The sequence below is a fragment of the Lucilia sericata genome, unplaced genomic scaffold (assembly GCF_015586225.1).
Source record: "Lucilia sericata isolate MDLA Ls3-8-SP2 unplaced genomic scaffold, ASM1558622v1 Contig000372F_arrow, whole genome shotgun sequence".
In the NCBI taxonomy this organism is placed as follows: domain Eukaryota; kingdom Metazoa; phylum Arthropoda; class Insecta; order Diptera; family Calliphoridae; genus Lucilia; species Lucilia sericata.
The window spans coordinates 30313-50523 of NW_023994391.1; the positions used below are offsets into that span (position 1 = coordinate 30313).

The window sequence follows — 20211 nt, forward strand, 5'->3', positions numbered from 1 at the left end:
AAATGCAAAAACAAAATACATGTAAAATGTTGTTGTTGCAGAACTGCCACCACCTTATCTGAATTCGCCTTGTATATATATATAAAAAATTTCATGAATTCGCCGCAAAATGAATTGACTTCACCTTATAGTCTATTCGCCTTGGAGTATGCGTAATGTATGTAAAGTGGCGGCTATGAGGTTAGCACATTTGGTATTTGTTATATATAACATCAAATATTTCCTAAACATTTTTTACAAATTATTTTTTATGCGTAACACATGTTCTTCAAGGATATCGACACATTACATTTTGTTCCGCTAATTTGTTGCATATAGTTTTTTTTCGTAGTAAATTAAATTTACTCCCAAAAATATCTGAACATAAATTTAGCTCAAAATATAAAAAATCATTAAAATATTAAAAATAAAATAATCGGCAAAATTTACTTAATTCCACTTAAAAATTCATATTTTATAGATTATTTGCACATTTTGATAATATCATTCCTTCTCTTGGACATAATATTTACCAAAACCCACTAGAAATTTCATAACATAAATTCTAGCTTTAAGGCCTTAATTTGGCAATTTCTGCTTTTATTTGTTGCTTCATATCATTTTGAATGTTCTCTATTGGATTGGTATTGAGAAATTATACTGGGCACTGCAAACATGACAATCCCGCTCGCTTCCAATCAGCTCATCTCTGCACTATTAGCATATTTATGGTCGTTATCGACCAAACAACGCTTTTTAACCGAACCTTTATGTTGTGATATTTTTACTAAAGTACATAAGAGCCTATTTTGATAGTCATACAATTCAATTTATACTTCCAACATCAATCCCCAAGAATTTTACCAATTGAAGGCCTGAAAGCTAGGTTCTGGGAAGATTATGCCCAGGAGAAGGAATAACATTATCGAAATGTGCAAATGTTCTACTAAATATGAAATTTTAAGTGAAATTAAATAAATTTTGCCGGTTGTTTTATTTTTTTTAAATTTTGTTTTATTTAAAATTTTTTAATAATTTTTTATTTAGTGCTAAATTTATGTCCAGATATTTTTGGGGGCAAATTTACTTTGGAAAAAAAAAACATTTGCAACAAATTAGCGGAACAAAATGTAACGTGTCGTGATCCTGAAAGGAAATGTGTTACGCATAAAAAATAATTTTTAGTTACGAACTAACCTCATGGCCACCACTGTAATTCACATTCATTTTTGGACGGATAAATGCTTTACACATTCTGATTAAATTGTTTTCGAATATACTATACCCACAATTTTAGATCGATATCAAGTTCATATAAAAATAGTCTTATCTTTTCTACAATTCGAACAATTTGTATGTTAGTTTATAACATTCGTTTCGGATTTTGGACGAGCTTTGGCTAGAATAGAATGTAACTCAGCTGACCGTGCAGTTTTATACTAAAAAGTAAGAAAGAATTGTCAAATTACTTATGTGTATGTACAATGTCTCTCATAAGTATTCGAATTTAGGTATACTATGAAAAGAAACCAAATTTAATAAAATTTTTTGCGTGCAAAATAAATAAAAAAAATTCTTATATAATCTAGACAATCCTTAGTATTCACATCACACTTTTTAAAACTTAAAAAATTTAAAAAAGAATATATTTTTGGCCTATTTGGTCCACAATTTTCGGGGATAGTACAATCTTTTCATGTAATATCACTAAAATGGCGATTTTTGGCAATATTTGTACTTTTTTCTCCTTATTTTTAGAGATAAAACCAAAATTCGATATTGGGACTTAATAGACCCCTTGGGGTATCTAAAAATATTTTTTGTTACAGGAATCTGTATTTGAAAGTTCCAAGATATATTAATGGGATCATTCTTCTATAGCTAATTCAACTTATTAGAACTTAAGACCATTTTTATAATACTAGGGTAAAACATTTTCAGAGAAAGTTGTCTGGTATGCATTCTTTTAGATATCAACTTTTATAGATTTTAAGTTTTCAATATATTGTAGAAGTATACAACTCCAAAACACGCCTCGAAGAAACGCCATTCAATATAGTAGAATGATTCTTTTTATAACCAATGGCTTACAGGCTGAATGTCTCCATATCATTGTGGTCTAACTCCAAAATATTGATATATGGTTAAATATTATTCACGATGATAAAAATAAATCCAAAGTCTTGGACTTACAGTGTTATTGTAATGGGCAAAATAAGCGTGAAAGTTATAAGTAGTAAAAACTTAAATCTGCTCTAGAGACATTTTGTTAAGGCATGTTTTGGAGATGTATTCCGCTACAATGTCTGGGAAATTGAAAATATATTAGTGCTAATATCTACATGAATATATACTAGCCAACTGGAAAATATCGATCCTAGTGGTACGAAAAGGGGCCTAAGACCCAGATAATTCAATTAGAAATAGAAGAACGATCCCAAAAATACATCATGGAACGTTTACGTACAGATCCTTACAACAAAAAATATTATTTTTAGATACCTCAAGGGGTCTATTAAATCCCAATATTAAATTTTGGATTTATCTCTGGAAAAAAAAAGGAAAAATAAATGAAAATGTTTTCAAAAACCGCCATTTTAACGATATTACTTAAAAAGATGTTACAATCGCCGCATAATTGTGGACCAAATGGACCAAAAATATATCCCTTCGGTTGATAGTAACCTCTTAAACAATTTTAAGCAAAAACCCATTTGATTCTAATTTTATGTTTCGTATAATATGATGAAATATGAAATACAGGGAAAATTCGAATACTTTTGTGAGGTAATTTTATGGACTTTAAAAAAAAATTAATTAATTAAAGTAAATGTAAATTTTTAAACTTTTAAAAAGTGTGATATGAAACCTGTGGACTGTCTAGATAATATAACATATTTATTTATTTATTTTGCACACAAAAAATATTATTAAATTCGGTTTCATTCCATAGAATACATAAATTCGAATAACTATGTCATTGTTAGTCATATTAACTTAAACTTACTCCAGAAACACTCTTCTGCAAACTTAATTGTGACGCTAAACGTTTTCCTTCATTGCTGTCACAAATTTCCATAATACGTTCACGACTTAATGCAAATAATTCTTCAGCATTTAGTCCTTTAATACGTTCGATTATATTTGTTGAAAATTCTTTGGCCTTCAACCAAGCAACAACTTCTGTTGGACTCGACTTCTGATCAATATAATTTGTTAACGTTTTATGGATGTCAAGGTCGTTGCGCCGTTCCCGTTGTCTCAAAACGTGTTTTAATTCTTCTTGCACCGAATAGCCAGAATAAGCAGGCGAGTTAGATTTTTTGGTTTCAGTTAAAGATGAATTAGGCTTAGTGTACACAACTTTTTGAAAGAAACATTTTTAAATACATAAAAAATTAAAGCAAACGTCTGTCATTCATCAAAAACATTAGGGTGGCCCCAAAATAGAAGTTATTGATGTTCCCACCGAAAATAAAAATTCAGTTCGTTTGAAGATACCATTTCTCAAAATGTTTGTCCTGACGTCATATTTGGTGAGCTGGATCAAAGGATAAAAAGGTAATTTTTTTAAGGTTTTTATTATTTTTATCATATTTCTTGCAAATAAACCATATGCAAATTTAGTATCATAAGAAAGGTCTTTGGGAGACGATTTCAATGACATAACACAATTTTGTATACAAATCCAAAATTATTACAAAAATCTTAATTTTTCGGAAAATTTTTAAGTTTTTCAAAGTTTTACATAGAATTATCTAATGTAATTAATTGTAATTATTACATTATAAACCTGATATAATTTCACCGAAATGGTTTTTTGTCTGTTTTTCGAAATTCAATATGGTTTGTATTTTATTTAAATATTTTTAATCCTATTTTCTCAGCGGTGTTGTGCTGGCTATATTTATCTAACGTACATAATATGTACAACATTAGGTTTACATTGATATATAACACTTTATAGATTCATTCTATATGTACGGTGACCACACGTTCTGTATTATACAGAACAGTACTGTATTTTAAAGCCCTGTATAAATTTTAGTATTCTGTATTTGTTCAGTATAACGCATAAGAAATACAAAAATATTAAAAAATTCTGACACAAATGTAATACAGTTTTTCATCTATAAATATTTAGTATTTGCTTTATTTTTGTACTTTATCAATTAATAAATTTTTATTTTTCTTACGCAGAAAAAAATAATACATAACTGGAATGAATTTTGTAATAAATTGTATGAATCGAACATGATTTTTCTCCCAAACCAAATTTTCATAAAATGTATGAACTTGTACATGACGTATATTATAATAATCCTATATATATAACAAGTAGTCCGACTCTTTGACAGCAGTACCCATAAAGTAGCATATAGGCGAAAGGGATTGTCAAAGACCTAAGTCCCCTGTAAAAAACCTAACTGGTGAGAATGTATTAGTAGAAGTACGAAAATAAACACAGTTGTTCGAAAGGTACTAAATAATAAATGTAGTTTTGATAACTTATTTTTTGTATGTTATTACTGGGATTTCATATACTAGTGAATGAAAATATTAGTTAATTAATTTTTAGAAGATATTTCATCTTAAAACATATTATGAACACGTCTTTTTGTTATTTTTTTCTGCACTAATGGAAAAAGAAAAAAAGTATGTGAAATACATTTTTCATTTTCAATACGAAAATTTACAACTTTTCTTTTTTCAGTTTTAAATAAAATGAAATGTCAAAGAATAAAAAATATTTTTTTTTTTCGTTCGTAAAATATAAATTATTTTCGGGTTTTTAAATACATTAAAAGTGTGGAAAAAAATAATAAATATTAAGTTTAAGTGATAAGAAATACTATTAAGTGCTAAAATGCTCGCAATTTCGCGAAGAAAATTTGAAGTTTTGTGAGTACGTTTATTTCTCTCAAGAATGTTTTATTCTCTCAGAACTCGTCTGTGTGAAGAGAATAACAAATTTTGTTTGACAACCCCTTCAGTTTCGCCTATATCCCTACTATATGGCAGTACCTATCTCTAAACATGTGTTAGTGAAAAAGTACCTAACTCAAAATTTGTATTAGTAACAAAAATGTACATGTTTTTGGACATTTAAAATTTTCACCAGACATACAGAGTTTTATAAAAATTCATATAATTTTATATGTTTGAATTTTCGATAAAAAAATGTAACTCTGCTTGTAAATTAAAATTCTACCACAACAAAAAATAAATGTCAAAATTAAATAGAAAAATTAAATTTTCGGTTTGCTCAAAATAAAAATTTGCTAAAAGTATTTATAAAAAATTTGCTATTTCTGTGGACAGGTGAGATTTCGCATAAAATCCGCTATTAATTCGAATTTGTAAGTAGAAATTTTAAGTATTTTTACACAATAATATTTCTCACCAGGGTGTTGAATTCACACAGGATCCGTAAATGTGGAGGTATAATTTCGTGTATGTGTGAGTCGTACTATTTGTTATACTTTAGTAGTATATTTATAGCGGTTCCAGGCCACTTTTTAATGACAGACATTTGGGAGGAATTTTTTTAGAATTTGTGTGAGAAGGTTTAATTAATGAAATAGGAAAGCAATATTTGTTTTTGTTTTCAATGAAGAAGAAAATATTTTTATTTTAATTTGAAGATGTAAATATTTTTTATAAAATTGTGAACTTGCAGAAGGGAAGAAATTATTTTTTATGTATGTAATTATGTTAAAAGCCCATACAAAAAATACGTTTTAGCATGGAGACAATTTTTTTTTTGCACTTTTAAATTGTGACGAAATTAGTAACTGATGACTTGCATAAATAGCATTTTGGTATTTTGCGTTTATATGAGTAATATAAAATAATTATTGGTGTGTTAATAAAAAATGGAACATTAATTTCCGTTGAATTTAAACTTGAATTTGAATAAGTAAGCAGTTCCATGTAGTTGGGTTGTTGACCCAAATTAATTGCATATTCAAAATATTTGTAATTACCCTAAAACTGTTTTAAACAAAATTAATCAAGAAAAAATTGATTTATACAAAAACTAAAATATGTGAAGTAAGCAAAATTTTTTAAATTTAACATACATGTATGTATCTATGGATTGTTGATCCACAGTGGGGCAGAATGGAAATTTTTTGGAAATAAATCTGGCATTTCTAAACGGCTGATCCGATCGGGATAAAATTTGGCGTGAGCGTAGCCAAGGAGTATTCGAGTTTAAGTTTTGAAGATGAACCCTGCAGATGCCCCAGGGACGGCGCTGTGGCGGCTCAAAGTAGGGTACCTACGACATGTAAAATTTTTAAACTCGTGCCATTTTTTTGTTTTTCACCCAAATACAAAGATTTTTATATTTTGTGAAAGCGCTCGACGAGATCTTGAAAAAACATGCTTGGACATACTACTTATCTCTTATAATATCCGAGTTATAGGCATTTAAAAATTTAGTGATACAAAATTTACCATACCTTGGTCCGCCTTTTTTTGAATACCGGGCGTAATTTTGGACCAAATGGACTTAATTTTTTCTTGTTAGTTAGACAACAAAATTTCCAATAATATACAAAAAATTTCAGATCAATATCGTTTACAGATCCAAAAATATACGTTTTTTAATTTAAAAATTCAAAAAATTTTAGATTTTTGGCGTTTTTTTTGCCAAAAATGTGTCTTAACTCTTTTATTAATAAAATAAAATTTTTATTAAGAACATATAACAATTTTATAGTTTTCTAAAAGGTATCTTTACGCAGAACGCTTTGGCGTAAAAAACTTGTCCTATTTTTTGAAAATGTTGCCACTGCGTCCTTCCGAATATGACCTATTTTTTATCAAAACTTCAACTTTGGGCGACATGTTCTAAAATCCCAAAGCTGGGATCAGAAAACTGAAAGCAGTTTTGGAAACCTCAATATGTTTTCTATTTACTCCAAAAGTATTTTCCCAGCCCTGAAAGAAATGTGGACCCTATGGGCAAAAAAGTAAAAAATCCCATTTTTGGGATTTTCATTCCTATTTTTGGGAATTGCGGGATGCCCTTTGACCTTTTCAATTTTCTTATTTGAAATGACAAATTTAACAAGCGTTGAAAATTTCATTGAGTTTTGTTCATAAATAAAGATTTTGTCATATATTACATATTTGTTTAATTTCTAAAACTATGATTTATATCAAAATTTTAATAGGATCGCAGATAGCTACAACAATTTAGTCCATATTTATCCCTTAATATCATTTTTTAGTTAGATATGGAAATTCTCGACCCTTTACAAAAAATTTCAAGCCCATATCTCAATTACATTCAAAAATATGTTCATTTAAACCTGTGTCCTTTAATTTCATCTTTTTCATATTTTAGTATTAAGTATGACAGAACATACATTTGGTGTTGAATAAAATATTTGGACAATTTTTAAAAATTATTTAGTTAATTATTTTATTATAATATTGTATATAAAATAAAAAAAATTATAATTTTATTATGAGCCACGCACAACAACACCTAAATCACCCCACACAAATTACCTTTCCCGCCCACCGAAATATAAAACACAATTTAATACAATATCATCAGTTAGTATAATAGCTTTTTTTATTTGAACTGTTTATCTTAAACATAATACAATTAATTCTTACAACCTACTTATATAGTTAATTCCTAACACTACTTATTTTCTATAAAATAATCTGTCATATCGGTATACATATCCAGAAGGTAATATAAGTCCTTTAAATCATCCTTGTTTTGAGATGATAGAGTTTCATAACAAATCCATCTTTTTCGCATAGTTGAAAGAACAGGATCAGAAGATAGAAGTAAACTATTAAAAATATCTTCATTCTGTGATTGCCTGGAGCATTTTCTTGAGCTGAATAGTTGAACATGCTTAAAATCTCGATTCCTCGCTTCCTGGGCTTCTTCTGTTAACTCTCCAAGTGGAAGAATATTCGATTCAATTATTATTTGACCATGACACAATACTTTGTGTACTGTTGGTGTTAGTTCCCTCTATGGATACAGAGATACAAGTAATTTAGAAATTTCAGATGTGTATTCCCCAAATCGATTTTCATTAATTTTATGTTTACTATTCAGTGCCATTAAAATAGTTTTAACTCTTCGAAGCAACTCCTTGTCGATTCCAGTTATTTTTGAAGTAATTTCAAAATCACGAAAAAACCTTCTCGACGTATTACCGTCATTTGTACTACCGCAAATTGAAAGTGGTTTGTCGATGTTTAATCCCATCTGAACTTTAAATTCTTCTTGGATTCTGCTTTTTTCCGCAGCTCTCAGTTCTTTCAATTCTTCATTATTTTTTGTTGATTTAGTAGGATAGTTTGTTTTTTTTTTCCTGGATCGCCTTGTATGATGGTAATATATTGTGTCCTTTTTCATGCAGAGCTTTCCTTAATATTTGGTACTTATTTCGACTGAGACCCAGTTCCAACATAAGCGCTATTGCTTCCTCTTCAGTAAAATTTGATTATGATGTTGGAGTTGGTATACTTTCCACAATTCGCTTAAGTCGTTTTGGTGATGCATTAGGAAGAATAGTTGCAATATGTACGACATCCATATGTTGGTTTTCCTTTTTCAGCATTTCGTTAAATGTATCAGCAATTTCCTCATTTGAGATTGAAAAAAGTTTTTGTGTGACCCTCTTTTTTTTTACCTTGAACATAAGTCTTCGTATGACTTGCAAGGCGCTCCTATTGATGTGTTGTTAGTTGAGATTTCCGTAGTAGTTTCCATCCAACTACAAAATTTTAATCGAAATTTCTTTTGATTTCCATCCACAGACTTACTTTTTACATCAAAAAGTTTTAAAAAGTTTTCAATTTTTGATATGCCTGTTTTGTCTACTTTTCTACTATATGTAGTTTTTATATAATTTGAAATGTCTTCAATTCTTTCTGGACCTTTTGAAGATATACTCCATAAAACGGAACACAACTCTTCGTACTTTAATGTAATCTTCATTGTAGATTTATTAAATATGGTACTTAAAATCTGAGAAGTTTACTTATATACCAATTCTTGTCATTTCCGATACAGGTATTCCAAAGTAAAAAATTACGAATTGTCTACCTATTAACATTTAGGACTATATTACTATAACCTGTAATTCAGTCATTGATATTTCTTATTAGTGAATGAATCGAAATTATCATTACCTGTATATTTTTACCTACATGATCATAAACGAAACAGAACGAAATGATCTGTCGAAAAAATTTAGGTAAAAAATAGTTATACATTTTTGAAAATTTAAGCATAATAGGACCTTTCAATTATAACAAATAGAAAAATAGGTAAATATAAGATTTAAATATGTGCTGTCATACTTAATACTAAAATATGAAAAAGATGAAATTAAAGGACACAGGTTTAAATGAACATATTTTTGAATGTAATTGAGTATTGGCTTGAAATTTTTTGTAAAGGGTCGAGAATTTCCATATCTAACTAAAAAATGATATTAAGGGATAAATATGGACTAAATTGTTGTAGCTATCTGCGATCCTATTAAAATTTTGATATAAATCATAGTTTTAGAAATTAAACAAATATGTAATATATGACAAAATCTTTATTTATGAACAAAACTCAATGAAATTTTCAACGCTTGTTAAATTTGACATTTCAAATAAGAATATGCAAAAAAAAAATTGAAAAGGTCAAAGGGCATCCCGCAATTCCCAAAAATAGGAATGAAAATCCCAAAAATGGGATTTTTTACTTTTTTGCCCATAGGGTCCACATTTCTTTCAGGGCTGGGAAAATACTTTTGGAGTAAATATAAAACATATTGAGGTTTCCAAAACTGCTTTCAGTTTTCTGATCCCAGCTTTGGGATTTTAGAACATGTCGCCCAAAGTTGAAGTTTTGATAAAAAATAGGTCATATTCGGAAGGACGCAGTGGCAACATTTTCAAAAAATAGGACAAGTTTTTTACGCCAAAGCGTTCTGCGTAAAGATACCTTTTAGAAAACTATAAAATTGTTATATGTTCTTAATAAAAATTTTATTTTATTAATAAAAGAGTTAAGACACATTTTTGGCAAAAAAACGCCAAAAATCTAAAATTTTTTGAATTTTTAAATTAAAAAACGTATATTTTTGGATCTGTAAACGATATTGATCTGAAATTTTTTGTATATTATTGGAAATTTTGTTGTCTAACTAACAAGAAAAAATTGAGTCCATTTGGTCCAAAATTACGCCCGGTATTCAAAAAAAGGCGGACCAAGGTATGGTAAATTTTGTATCACTAAATTTTTAAATGCCTATAACTCGGATATTATAAGAGATAAGTAGTATGTCCAAGCATGTTTTTTCAAGATCTCGTCGAGCGCTTTCACAAAATATAAAAATCTTTGTATTTGGGTGAAAAACAAAAAAATGGCACGAGTTTAAAAATTTTACATGTCGTAGGTACCCTACTTTGAGCCGCCACAGCGCCGTCCCTGGGGCATCTGCAGGGTTCATCTTCAAAACTTAAACTCGAATACTCCTTGACTACGCTCACGCCAAATTTTATCCCGATCGGATCAGCCGTTTAGAAATGCCAGATTTATTTCCAAAAAATTTCCATTCTGCCCCACTGTGTGATCGTCTGTTGCTTTATTTGACAATTTCAAGCATGTTCGTGCAAGAGTTTTAGATTGCAATAAAGTCAACGTTTAAGTGCGAATCGATGAATATATTTTTCTTCATAATACATATGTATGTAATAATGTTGAAAGTACATACAAACAATTTTTAACAGGGAGACAATTTTTAATTTTTGCACTTTTAATTGTGACGAAATTAGAAACTGATGACTTGCATAAATAGCATTTGAGTATTTTTAGTTTGTTTATTGAAAAAATAACCTTGAGAACTAGCGTAAGGCTGTTTATATGAAAAAAATACCTTGAGTAATGCTGTTGACACTAATGAAGATACATTTATTTTATGATGTTGAGTATGGTCATGATTTTTTTGAATACTCTAATAACAAATAAATGGAAGTATTCTTTTCTATTTACATTAAACATTTTCTTCTCTAGAATACTTTTAAAATTAGTATATGGCTCAATATTTACATATGAAAAATATCAATTTGAAATATTAAAGAAAAAATACTCTTTTTGTTAATTATTCTATTGCTACTGAATTACTAATATTTACTACTTTACTTTGCAATTAATACTCTATATACATACATACAGTTAATCTCAAAAATAAGTATACAGAAATACTGACAATTGGTTTTATTTAAAAAAGGATATTATTTTTTCAAAAATCACAATTTTACCTGTTTGAATGTAATTTTTTATAATAAAATATTCTGTACACTGTAACATGGAAAAAATTCACTTTTTGTTCCGAAAAATTGAAATTTTTGGTAATTGATCTGAATATTATATATAGGAGCATTTTTTCCTATTTAAGAACATCTGACTATTTAAACCCCCGGAGTTTTGGATCGGGTATTCAATAATATCCCTCGTTTGTTCATTATGATGCATTGGAAGACGATATTTTAACTTTTAAATTAATTGTTTCTTTACAATAAGTGCAATCCATTGCGGATCATTGCCGTTTTTAACATAGTATAGCGTTCATATTCGATATTTAACGGCGATTTCCTAAAATTTATATCTTAAAATGCGATATTAATAATATTTGTACTGGTATCCATTAATTAAAACAAGTTTTTGGTTCCAATCGTCCATTACACACTCCTAAATACTACCAATAATCGTCAAATGGTGACCATGTCAATAACTTACACTACATATCGGTTCTGAAATTGATTATTGTCCAAAATAGTAAGATTTTTATATTAAATCAGGCTCAATTGGTGGTATGAATACGAATTGAACAATTTTGAACACGGATACATCTTAATTTGTTGCTAGAACAAATAAAATGTCCGATTCATAAAACATGGTTATTGCATCGAGCATATCAAGATATGATTGGTAGCATTACTGTATGCTTTGGAAATCGGAGTATTTGGAAAACCTGTCTGAATTAAAGGAAATATATAGAATTATCCAAATTTTAAAGTTTATGTTGTAAGTCTTAAGAAATCGGAGTTAAATTTCGTTTTTTTAAGAACGTACTGTGTTCAAAATGGCCAATGGCCATGCATATAAAATTTATTTCGAAATAACAACTCTTTTCAAAAGTTAAAAATTCTATTTCCAATGCATCATTTGGAGGGTTCAATGAAAAAAGTGGGAAAAATTATAGAAATAAGAAAAAACTGTCCTACTAATTAATTCCGGAGCCAATCGGCCCAAATTTCAAGATTTCGGAACTAAAAGTAGAGTTTTTCCAAGTTATTGTGTAAAAAATATTTTATTAAAAAGTAATTATATTAATACAAGTAAAATTTTCATAAATTTTGTTAATACATTAAACCAAATATATACTGAAATGATCTGTATACTTACTTTTGTGACGTAAATTTTGCACCTTTTTAACTTCAGCTTAAATGAGAACTCAAAGAACCAAAATATGAAGAAAAAGAATTAGTGAATAATAATTATAATAATTGTTTTTAATAAATATAATATAATAAATAATTTTTTTGTTTTTTGAAAAAATAATATATTTTTTTTAATAAAACCAATCGTCAGTATTTCTGTATACTTATTTTTGTGATTAACTGTATGTACATATTTTTGTTGTACTCTACGATACATAGTGTTGTTAAAATTTAGAAATTACAGATTTATTTCTCATTATTTAAATTTCCCTATTCCGTATCATTAACTAAAACAATATTTGTAACCTTATAAAATTCTTGAATAAACATATTTCCAGTATTTATTAAAAAAATAATAAACATTTTCACATTAATAATATTTATTCAACATTAACAACATAAACCAAAAATGTTAAATATGTACTTGACAGAGAAAATTATACGATTTACAAAGACTGATTTTTCTTATTAGTTTTAAGCAATTACTTAGGTAATTGCTGAGTAAAAATAATGACTTAAAATGCTAATGTGTGAGTCAATTTTGGTAATAAACATTTTTACTGGAAAAATTTAAAAATTACTTTCAAACATTAAAAAGTATTAAAGTTCACCTGTAATTTTTTTAAGTTTTTATTTATCAATGGATTTTATATTATCAATGGATTTGTTTCATTATTCTAACAAAACTTTAGTACCTTTATCAAAATATTTCGAATAATTTCACTTATATGCAGGAAAAAGTTAGTAAACCAAATAGTTGATATTCAAATATTATAAAAAAAATAAAATTTGTTTGCTACGGACGGATAGAGCAACAACACTATGAGAAGTTTGTTAAAATATGCAATTACTTATTTTGGTTTTTTTGCCTTTCCTAATTGCCCAGTATTTTTTTTTATTAGACTTTATTCTGTTCAATTTTGGAATGTTTTGTTTTGGTGCAAAGAGGATTTTTTTGTAAATTTAAATTAAATTTTATTTAATTTCATTGATCATATAATTATGTTTCTTATATACTGAAAACTACTAGGTTTGGCCAAAATAGTGAGTCAAATCATACAAATGGTAACCATCGATTTTCAAAGCATTCTTCTCCATAAATTTCACCATTAATTGTACCACTAGTAAAAACAGGTTTTGAATTTCTCACACAAGAAAAATTTGCTGGCATATCTAGATACATTTTTGGAAATTTGAGCATAATTTTCAGTTTACAATAATATGGACAATATTATTCAATATTCTGCATCAATTTTCCTGCCTTGGAACACAGATAATAAATACCCTATTCAAGTCCAAAATTTTATTTAAATTGTTCAATTCATTTTTGAAGATAAGATGATTAAAAATTTGGTTCGGTTTTTATGTCGAATTGAACTTGTTGTATTATTATGTATTTACTTTAATACGAGAGTTCAATTATCAATTTAATTAATGGGAAATTAAATATGTTTTTAAAATGATTTGCTTTCTTTATAATTCAAATTGTTATAAAAACAGATTTTAAAAATATGTATAAAGTATTTTTCTGTTTACCATTGACTATGTATTAAATATTACCATTTCCATTTTTTCAAAAGCAAACAAACTAAAAATTTTAATAAATTAATATGTTTCCTAACTTTCGTTTTAGTTTTCCGACAATGTTTTATATTTTTATACTATAGTAAAAAATCAAACTAACAAATTTTAATAATATTAACAAGAAAAAAGTCTTCTAAAATATAAACAATAAAAAAGGAAAACTTAAAAGAAAAATAATTGAAATATGTAGAAAACAAACAATGTTTTTAATATTTTTAATTTTTATATTCAAAATTATTTCATATAGAATTTACTTTAGATTTAATTATTATTTGAACAAAATATGGTAGACCAATAATTAATATATATTCTACATAAGTATGATTTTTCTAAATAAATAAATAAAAAATTTGTAAATAAATAAATCAATGTAAATCTGATATTTTCTAAAAAACAGTCTAGATTTTATAAAAAAAGTTTAATTTTTCAACTGCAAATATTCATAATATATTTATAGTTCCTTTGCAAATCTTAAGTAGTTAATTTATGTATAGTATAATTTATTCTAATCTTTAATTAAAAAATGTTTGTGTCCTCTAACATACCTAATGAGACATAAGAATTTCCAGTTTTCTGTAATATTAACAGTTAAAGAAAAATTAAAATTTAATAATTAAAATATGTAGAAAACAAAAAATCTCAATCTTAAAATCATAATGAAATAAAAAAGTTTCTTAAGAAAATTTCAAACATTCATACCACCAATTGAGACTGATTTAATATAAAAATCTTACTATTTTGGACAATAATCAATTTCAGAACCGATATGTAGTGTAAGTTATTGACATGGTCACCATTTGACGATTATTGGTAGTATTTAGGAGTGTGTAATGGATGATTGGAACCAAAAAACTTGTTTTAATTAATGGATACTAGTACAAATATTATTAATATCGCATTTTAGGATATAAATTTTAGGAAATCGCCGTTAAATATCGAATATGAACGCTATACTATGTTAAAAACGGCAATGATCCGCAATGGATTGCACTTATTGTAAAGAAACAATTAATTTAAAAGTTAAAATATCGTCTTCCAATGCATCATAATGAACAAACGAGGGATATTATTGAATACCCGATCCAAAACTCCGGGGGTTTAAATAGTCAGATGTTCTTAAATAGGAAAAAATGCTCCTATAAATAATATTCAGATCAATTACCAAAAATTTCAATTTTTCGGAACAAAAAGTGAATTTTTTCCATGTTATAGTGTACAGAATATTTTATTATAAAAAAATTACATTCAACCAGGTAAAATTTTCATGAATTTTGTTAATATCAGGGATGGCAAAATTGGTACGATGGTACTTTTTATGATACTATTTGATGTTCAAAAGTACCGTTGTACTCCCGAGTCTTATTTGATACTCTCAGGGCCAGACAGATAGATAAAGAATTTTAAATAACAGGTTAAAGTATATTTCAAATTTTAAATTCCAAGAGTGTTTTAGCACATTGTTATATAAAATTCTCAAAAATGCATCAACTAAAAGCCGTTTTTTCTAAAAAAATAATAATAAAATTATAACGGCTAATAAAGTTGTACATATTTTTATCTTGATTGAAATTATATGAATATTAATCTTATTAAAATTTCATTGTTAATATTTTATGAGAAAATTACCAGAAATTTAAAAAAAATTAAAATAATATTTGACTTTAAAACAAATGATTCCAAATGATAGGAACTCGAAGGATTCAATCTACTATAAAACGATATGTTATTTAACCAAAGATAATATAAGAAGTTTTAGGTCAAAAATATTTGGACTTTTAAGCAAATTATTGTTTCATGTCATATTCAGAATCGGATGTACGAGTAAATATCCTATTTAAGGTCCCACGACGGATTTTAATTCAATAACACACGATTTATTGACAATGAACGGTCGATACTAATACTTGAAATTCTAAATTTGTCCTTTTATAGGGCGAAATGTGGCCTGATTTTAATTAATGCCGGATTTATTAAAATATAATAAATTATATCATGACAGCTTTAAATTTAAGATATTTACATAGTACAATATCTGGCTAATATTTGAGATGTAAAAGGTGAACATTGAGGGACGGACAAGGATTCATCATATTAACATATAATGCCTTTCTACTTCTGTTACGGATTGTTTAAAAAAAATTAAATGTAAATGTAGTTAAGAAATTGCCATCATTTAGCAAAAAAATATTTTAGTACTTTGAGATCCAAAAAAGTACCCTCTGAAATATTTTTTGATACTGACACAAAATCTCACTTTCCATCCCTGGTTAATATCATTAAGCCAAATACATATTGAAATTATCTGTATACTTACTTTTGTGACGTAAATTTTGCACCTATTTAACTACGCCTTAAATGAGAACTCAAGTATCCAAAAAAAAGTAGTGAATAATAATTATCATAATTGGTTTTAATAAATAAATGTGTTACTTTTGTGATTTTTGAAAAATAATATCCTTTTTTAAATATAACCAATTGTAAGTATTTCTGTATACTTATTTTTGAGATTAACTGTATGTATGTATATAGAGTATTAATTGCAAAGTAAAGTAGTAAATATTAGTAATTCAGTAGCAATAGAATAATTAACAAAAAGAGTATTTTTTCTTTAATATTTCAAATTGATATTTTTCATATGTAAATATTGAGCCATATACTAATTTTAAAAGTATTCTAGAGAAGAAAATGTTTAATGTAAATAGAAAAGAATACTCCCATTTATTTGTTATTAGAGTATTCAAAAAAAATCATGACCATACTCAACATCATAAAATAAATGTATCTTCATTAGTGTCAACAGCCTTACTCAAGGTATTTTTTTTCATATAAACAGCCTTACGCTAGTTCTCAAGGTTATTTTTTCAATAAACAAACTAAAAATACTCAAATGCTATTTATGCAAGTCATCAGTTTCTAATTTCGTCACAATTAAAAGTGCAAAAATTAAAGGAACTAATATACATTGGGTATAACTCTCCAATTTTGACAAAAATTTTACCACTTATAGGCCTTTTAATTCTATGATTTATGATATATGTCTTTTGGTCAACAAATGTATAGTTATGGAGTTATAGACCTTCGAAGTTAAATATATATATTATCAATATCTTCTCTATTTAAGAACCCATCCGGACAATATATATATCATTAGAAAGAGCTCAGAAATACCTTTTCAACGATATATAATATGATCCTTTTTATTAACCCTTTGAGGACCAATTCCACAAAAAGTATTTTTTATATAGAGTTTTTTGACAAAAATGCCGTTATTTCGTAAATCCATCGATATAACGTTACTGATATATATTGGAAAAATGGCAGAAGAGATTTCAAGCTTTCATTTGATGTAGGAATATATATACTAATATCTTAATAAATATAGACGATATTGTAGTTGGAATAAGTTAAAGTACCTAAAATTAATGTTTTTTATTTGATATTAGTTAATTGTTGTTGTTTTGGCAGGAATAAAGTATTATAACTATATAAAGTACTAAACTAAATATACGTAAAGTATTGAAAATTACATCAAAATACCTTTCCAACGATATATAATAGAAGCTAATTTATTAGCCTATTGAGAAGGATTAATACAAACTGTGCTTTCTATATTAACCTTTATTAATAAAAGTTCTGTTATATCAAAAATTCATTCATAAGAAGGTACCGATTTATGTGTATTGAGTAAATTGCGATTTTTCTGGGTAAATACTCGGAAATGGGTATGTAGCGCCGGACCTGAACAATTTTTTTTTAAATTTTTTGGGTACTGAAATGTTGTATTTGTAAACCCCCCCCAAAAAAAATACAAATTTTTGTGGGTAAACATTCGAAAATTGGATGGTAGCGCCGCAGGCGAAAAATTATTTAATTGATTTTTTTGTCACAGTCTCTCTTTACTATTTTTAAACTTAAATATCATCCCCATTTATTAAGATATTAGCATATATCTATACATCAAAAGAAAGCTTGAAATCTTTTCTACAATTTTCTCGATATTTATCGGTACCATTATATCGATGGATTTATGAAATAACGGCACTTTCATCAAAAAACTCTATATAAAAAATACTTTTTGTGGAATTTGTTCTCAAAGGGTTAATAAATGCGGTCATATTATATATCTTTGAAAAGGTATTTCAAAGCTCTTTCTAACGATATATATATTGCCAGGATCGGTTCGTAATTAGAGAAGATATCGAATATATATAAATTTAACTTTGATGGTCTATAACTCCAAAACTATACATTTGTTGACCAAAAGACATATATCACAAGTCATAGAATTGAAAGCTTTATATGTGGTATAAATTTTTTCATAATCGGAGAGTTATACCTATAATATATTTAAGCCGAAAAATATATTCATCGATTCACACTTAAACGTTGACTTTATTGCAATCTAAAACTCTTGCACGAACATTGCTTGAAATTGCTTACTCCACATATTTTAGTTTTTGTATAAATCAATTTTTTCTTGATTAATTTTGTTTAAAACAGTTTTAGGGTAATTACAAATATTTTGAATATGCAATTAATTTGGGTCAACAACCCAACTACATGGAACTGCTTACTTATTCAAATTCAAGTTTAAATTCAACGGAAATTAATGTTCCGTTTTTTATTAACACACCAATAATTATTCTATATTACTCATATAAACGCAAAATACCAAAATGCTATTTATGCAAGTCATCAGTTTCTAATTTCGTCACAATTAAAAGTGCAAAAAATAAACAAAATTTTCTCCATGCTAAAACGTATTTTTTTATGGGCTTTTAACATAATTACATGCATATGTATGTATGTGTTATTATACATTCTCAATTTTCAGTAAAAAAAATTTCTTCCCTTCTGTAAGTTCACAATTTTATAAAAAAATATTTACATCTTCAAATTAAAATAAAAATATTTTCGTCTTCATTGAAAACAAAAACAACTATTACTTTCCCATTTCATTTTCTTATTCATTGAAAACAAAAACAACTATTGCCTCCCCATTTCATTTTCTTCTTCATTGAAAACAAAAACAACTATTGCCTTTCCATTTCATTTTCTTCTTCATTGAAAACAAAACCAACTACTGCCTTCCCATTTCATTTTCTTCTTCATTGAAAACGAAAACAACTATTGCCTTCCCATTTCATCCAAATATATTAAAAAAAAAAACTCAATAAGAAGTTTCTCTATTAACACTAATACAAACAACTTACACTCAAAGAGAGGAAACAAAACAACCCAGCGGTAAAAATATACATTATGTACTCGCTTATCTAAGTGATATTTCGTGGCAGTCAGTGGTGATGCTTTCACTTATTCTTCTACTTAGATTTAACATAAAAGTGTCCTAGGCTGCCACATCGATGTGCTCTCGCTTAGAATGTAAGCCACAATATCATTAGGACAAATTAAAATTTCACTTACATAATGTGTGGAGTTCTAAGCGGAGTTAATGAGACGCCTATAAACGCTTGCAAATAGTAATGTAATATATGTAGATTACAATCCTATTTGCATTTGTCTTCCCTTTTTGTTATAGAAAAAATATATATTTTTTTATATTTATTTTAAAATTATGTAAGTTTATTTAAAAATGATTATCAAATAATAAACATGTATTATAGTTAATTCAATAAAAATATAATTAAACAATTTTAACGAAGATAAATGAAATTAATCTTAATTTTCTTTTGAAACTTTCGGCCATCTTCCTTTACAGATCTTGTAAACAATCAGGAGGAAATTATCAGTATTAAAACTAGAATGTATGAAATAAATTTACACCAATTTTTAAATCCATTTCTGCCGTTTAGATCACCACAATTATTTTAAATTTTTACAATAAAATAACTTTTTTAACAAAACACAAATTCACTTACAAAAGATCAACTTTAAACTGATACAAAAAGATTCTTCTTTTCATGTAGTATACAAAAGAAAAATAAAACGGTACTTTAGGCTTTTTTTAAGAAATAAAAACAAAAAACAAAATGAAAAAGGCAGCTAACTCTCTGCTTAAATCGTAATCTATGTTATAATTAAAGTGCATGATATGTTGGATTACGCATACATTGCACTCTAAGTACTTAGATTGCTCGCTTAGAACGTCATACTGATGTCATCGAATATTATCTAAGTACTTTGTTTCATTTACCGCTGGGA

At 27.0% G+C, this 20211-nt stretch overlaps 1 protein-coding gene across 4 annotated transcripts in view; it reads right to left on the bottom strand.

Moving 5' to 3' along the window:
- Nucleotides 1-1045: 1045 nt before the first annotated feature.
- LOC119604231 (epidermal growth factor receptor kinase substrate 8) overlaps nucleotides 1046-20211 on the bottom strand; it is a 266733-nt gene continuing 247567 nt past the window's right edge. For 3 of the 4 annotated variants that reach the window (XM_037956714.1, XM_037956716.1, XM_037956715.1), the window contains exons 7-8: nucleotides 2987-3342; nucleotides 1046-1418 (exon numbers count right to left, since the gene is read on the bottom strand). In XM_037956714.1, coding sequence (XP_037812642.1) covers nucleotides 1338-1418; nucleotides 2987-3342 — 437 coding nt within the window. In that variant the 3' untranslated portion in view covers nucleotides 1046-1337. Of the gene's footprint in view, nucleotides 1419-2986; nucleotides 3343-14539; nucleotides 14623-20211 lie in introns of those variants that run through there. The other variant, XM_037956719.1, reaches the window with a different exon arrangement.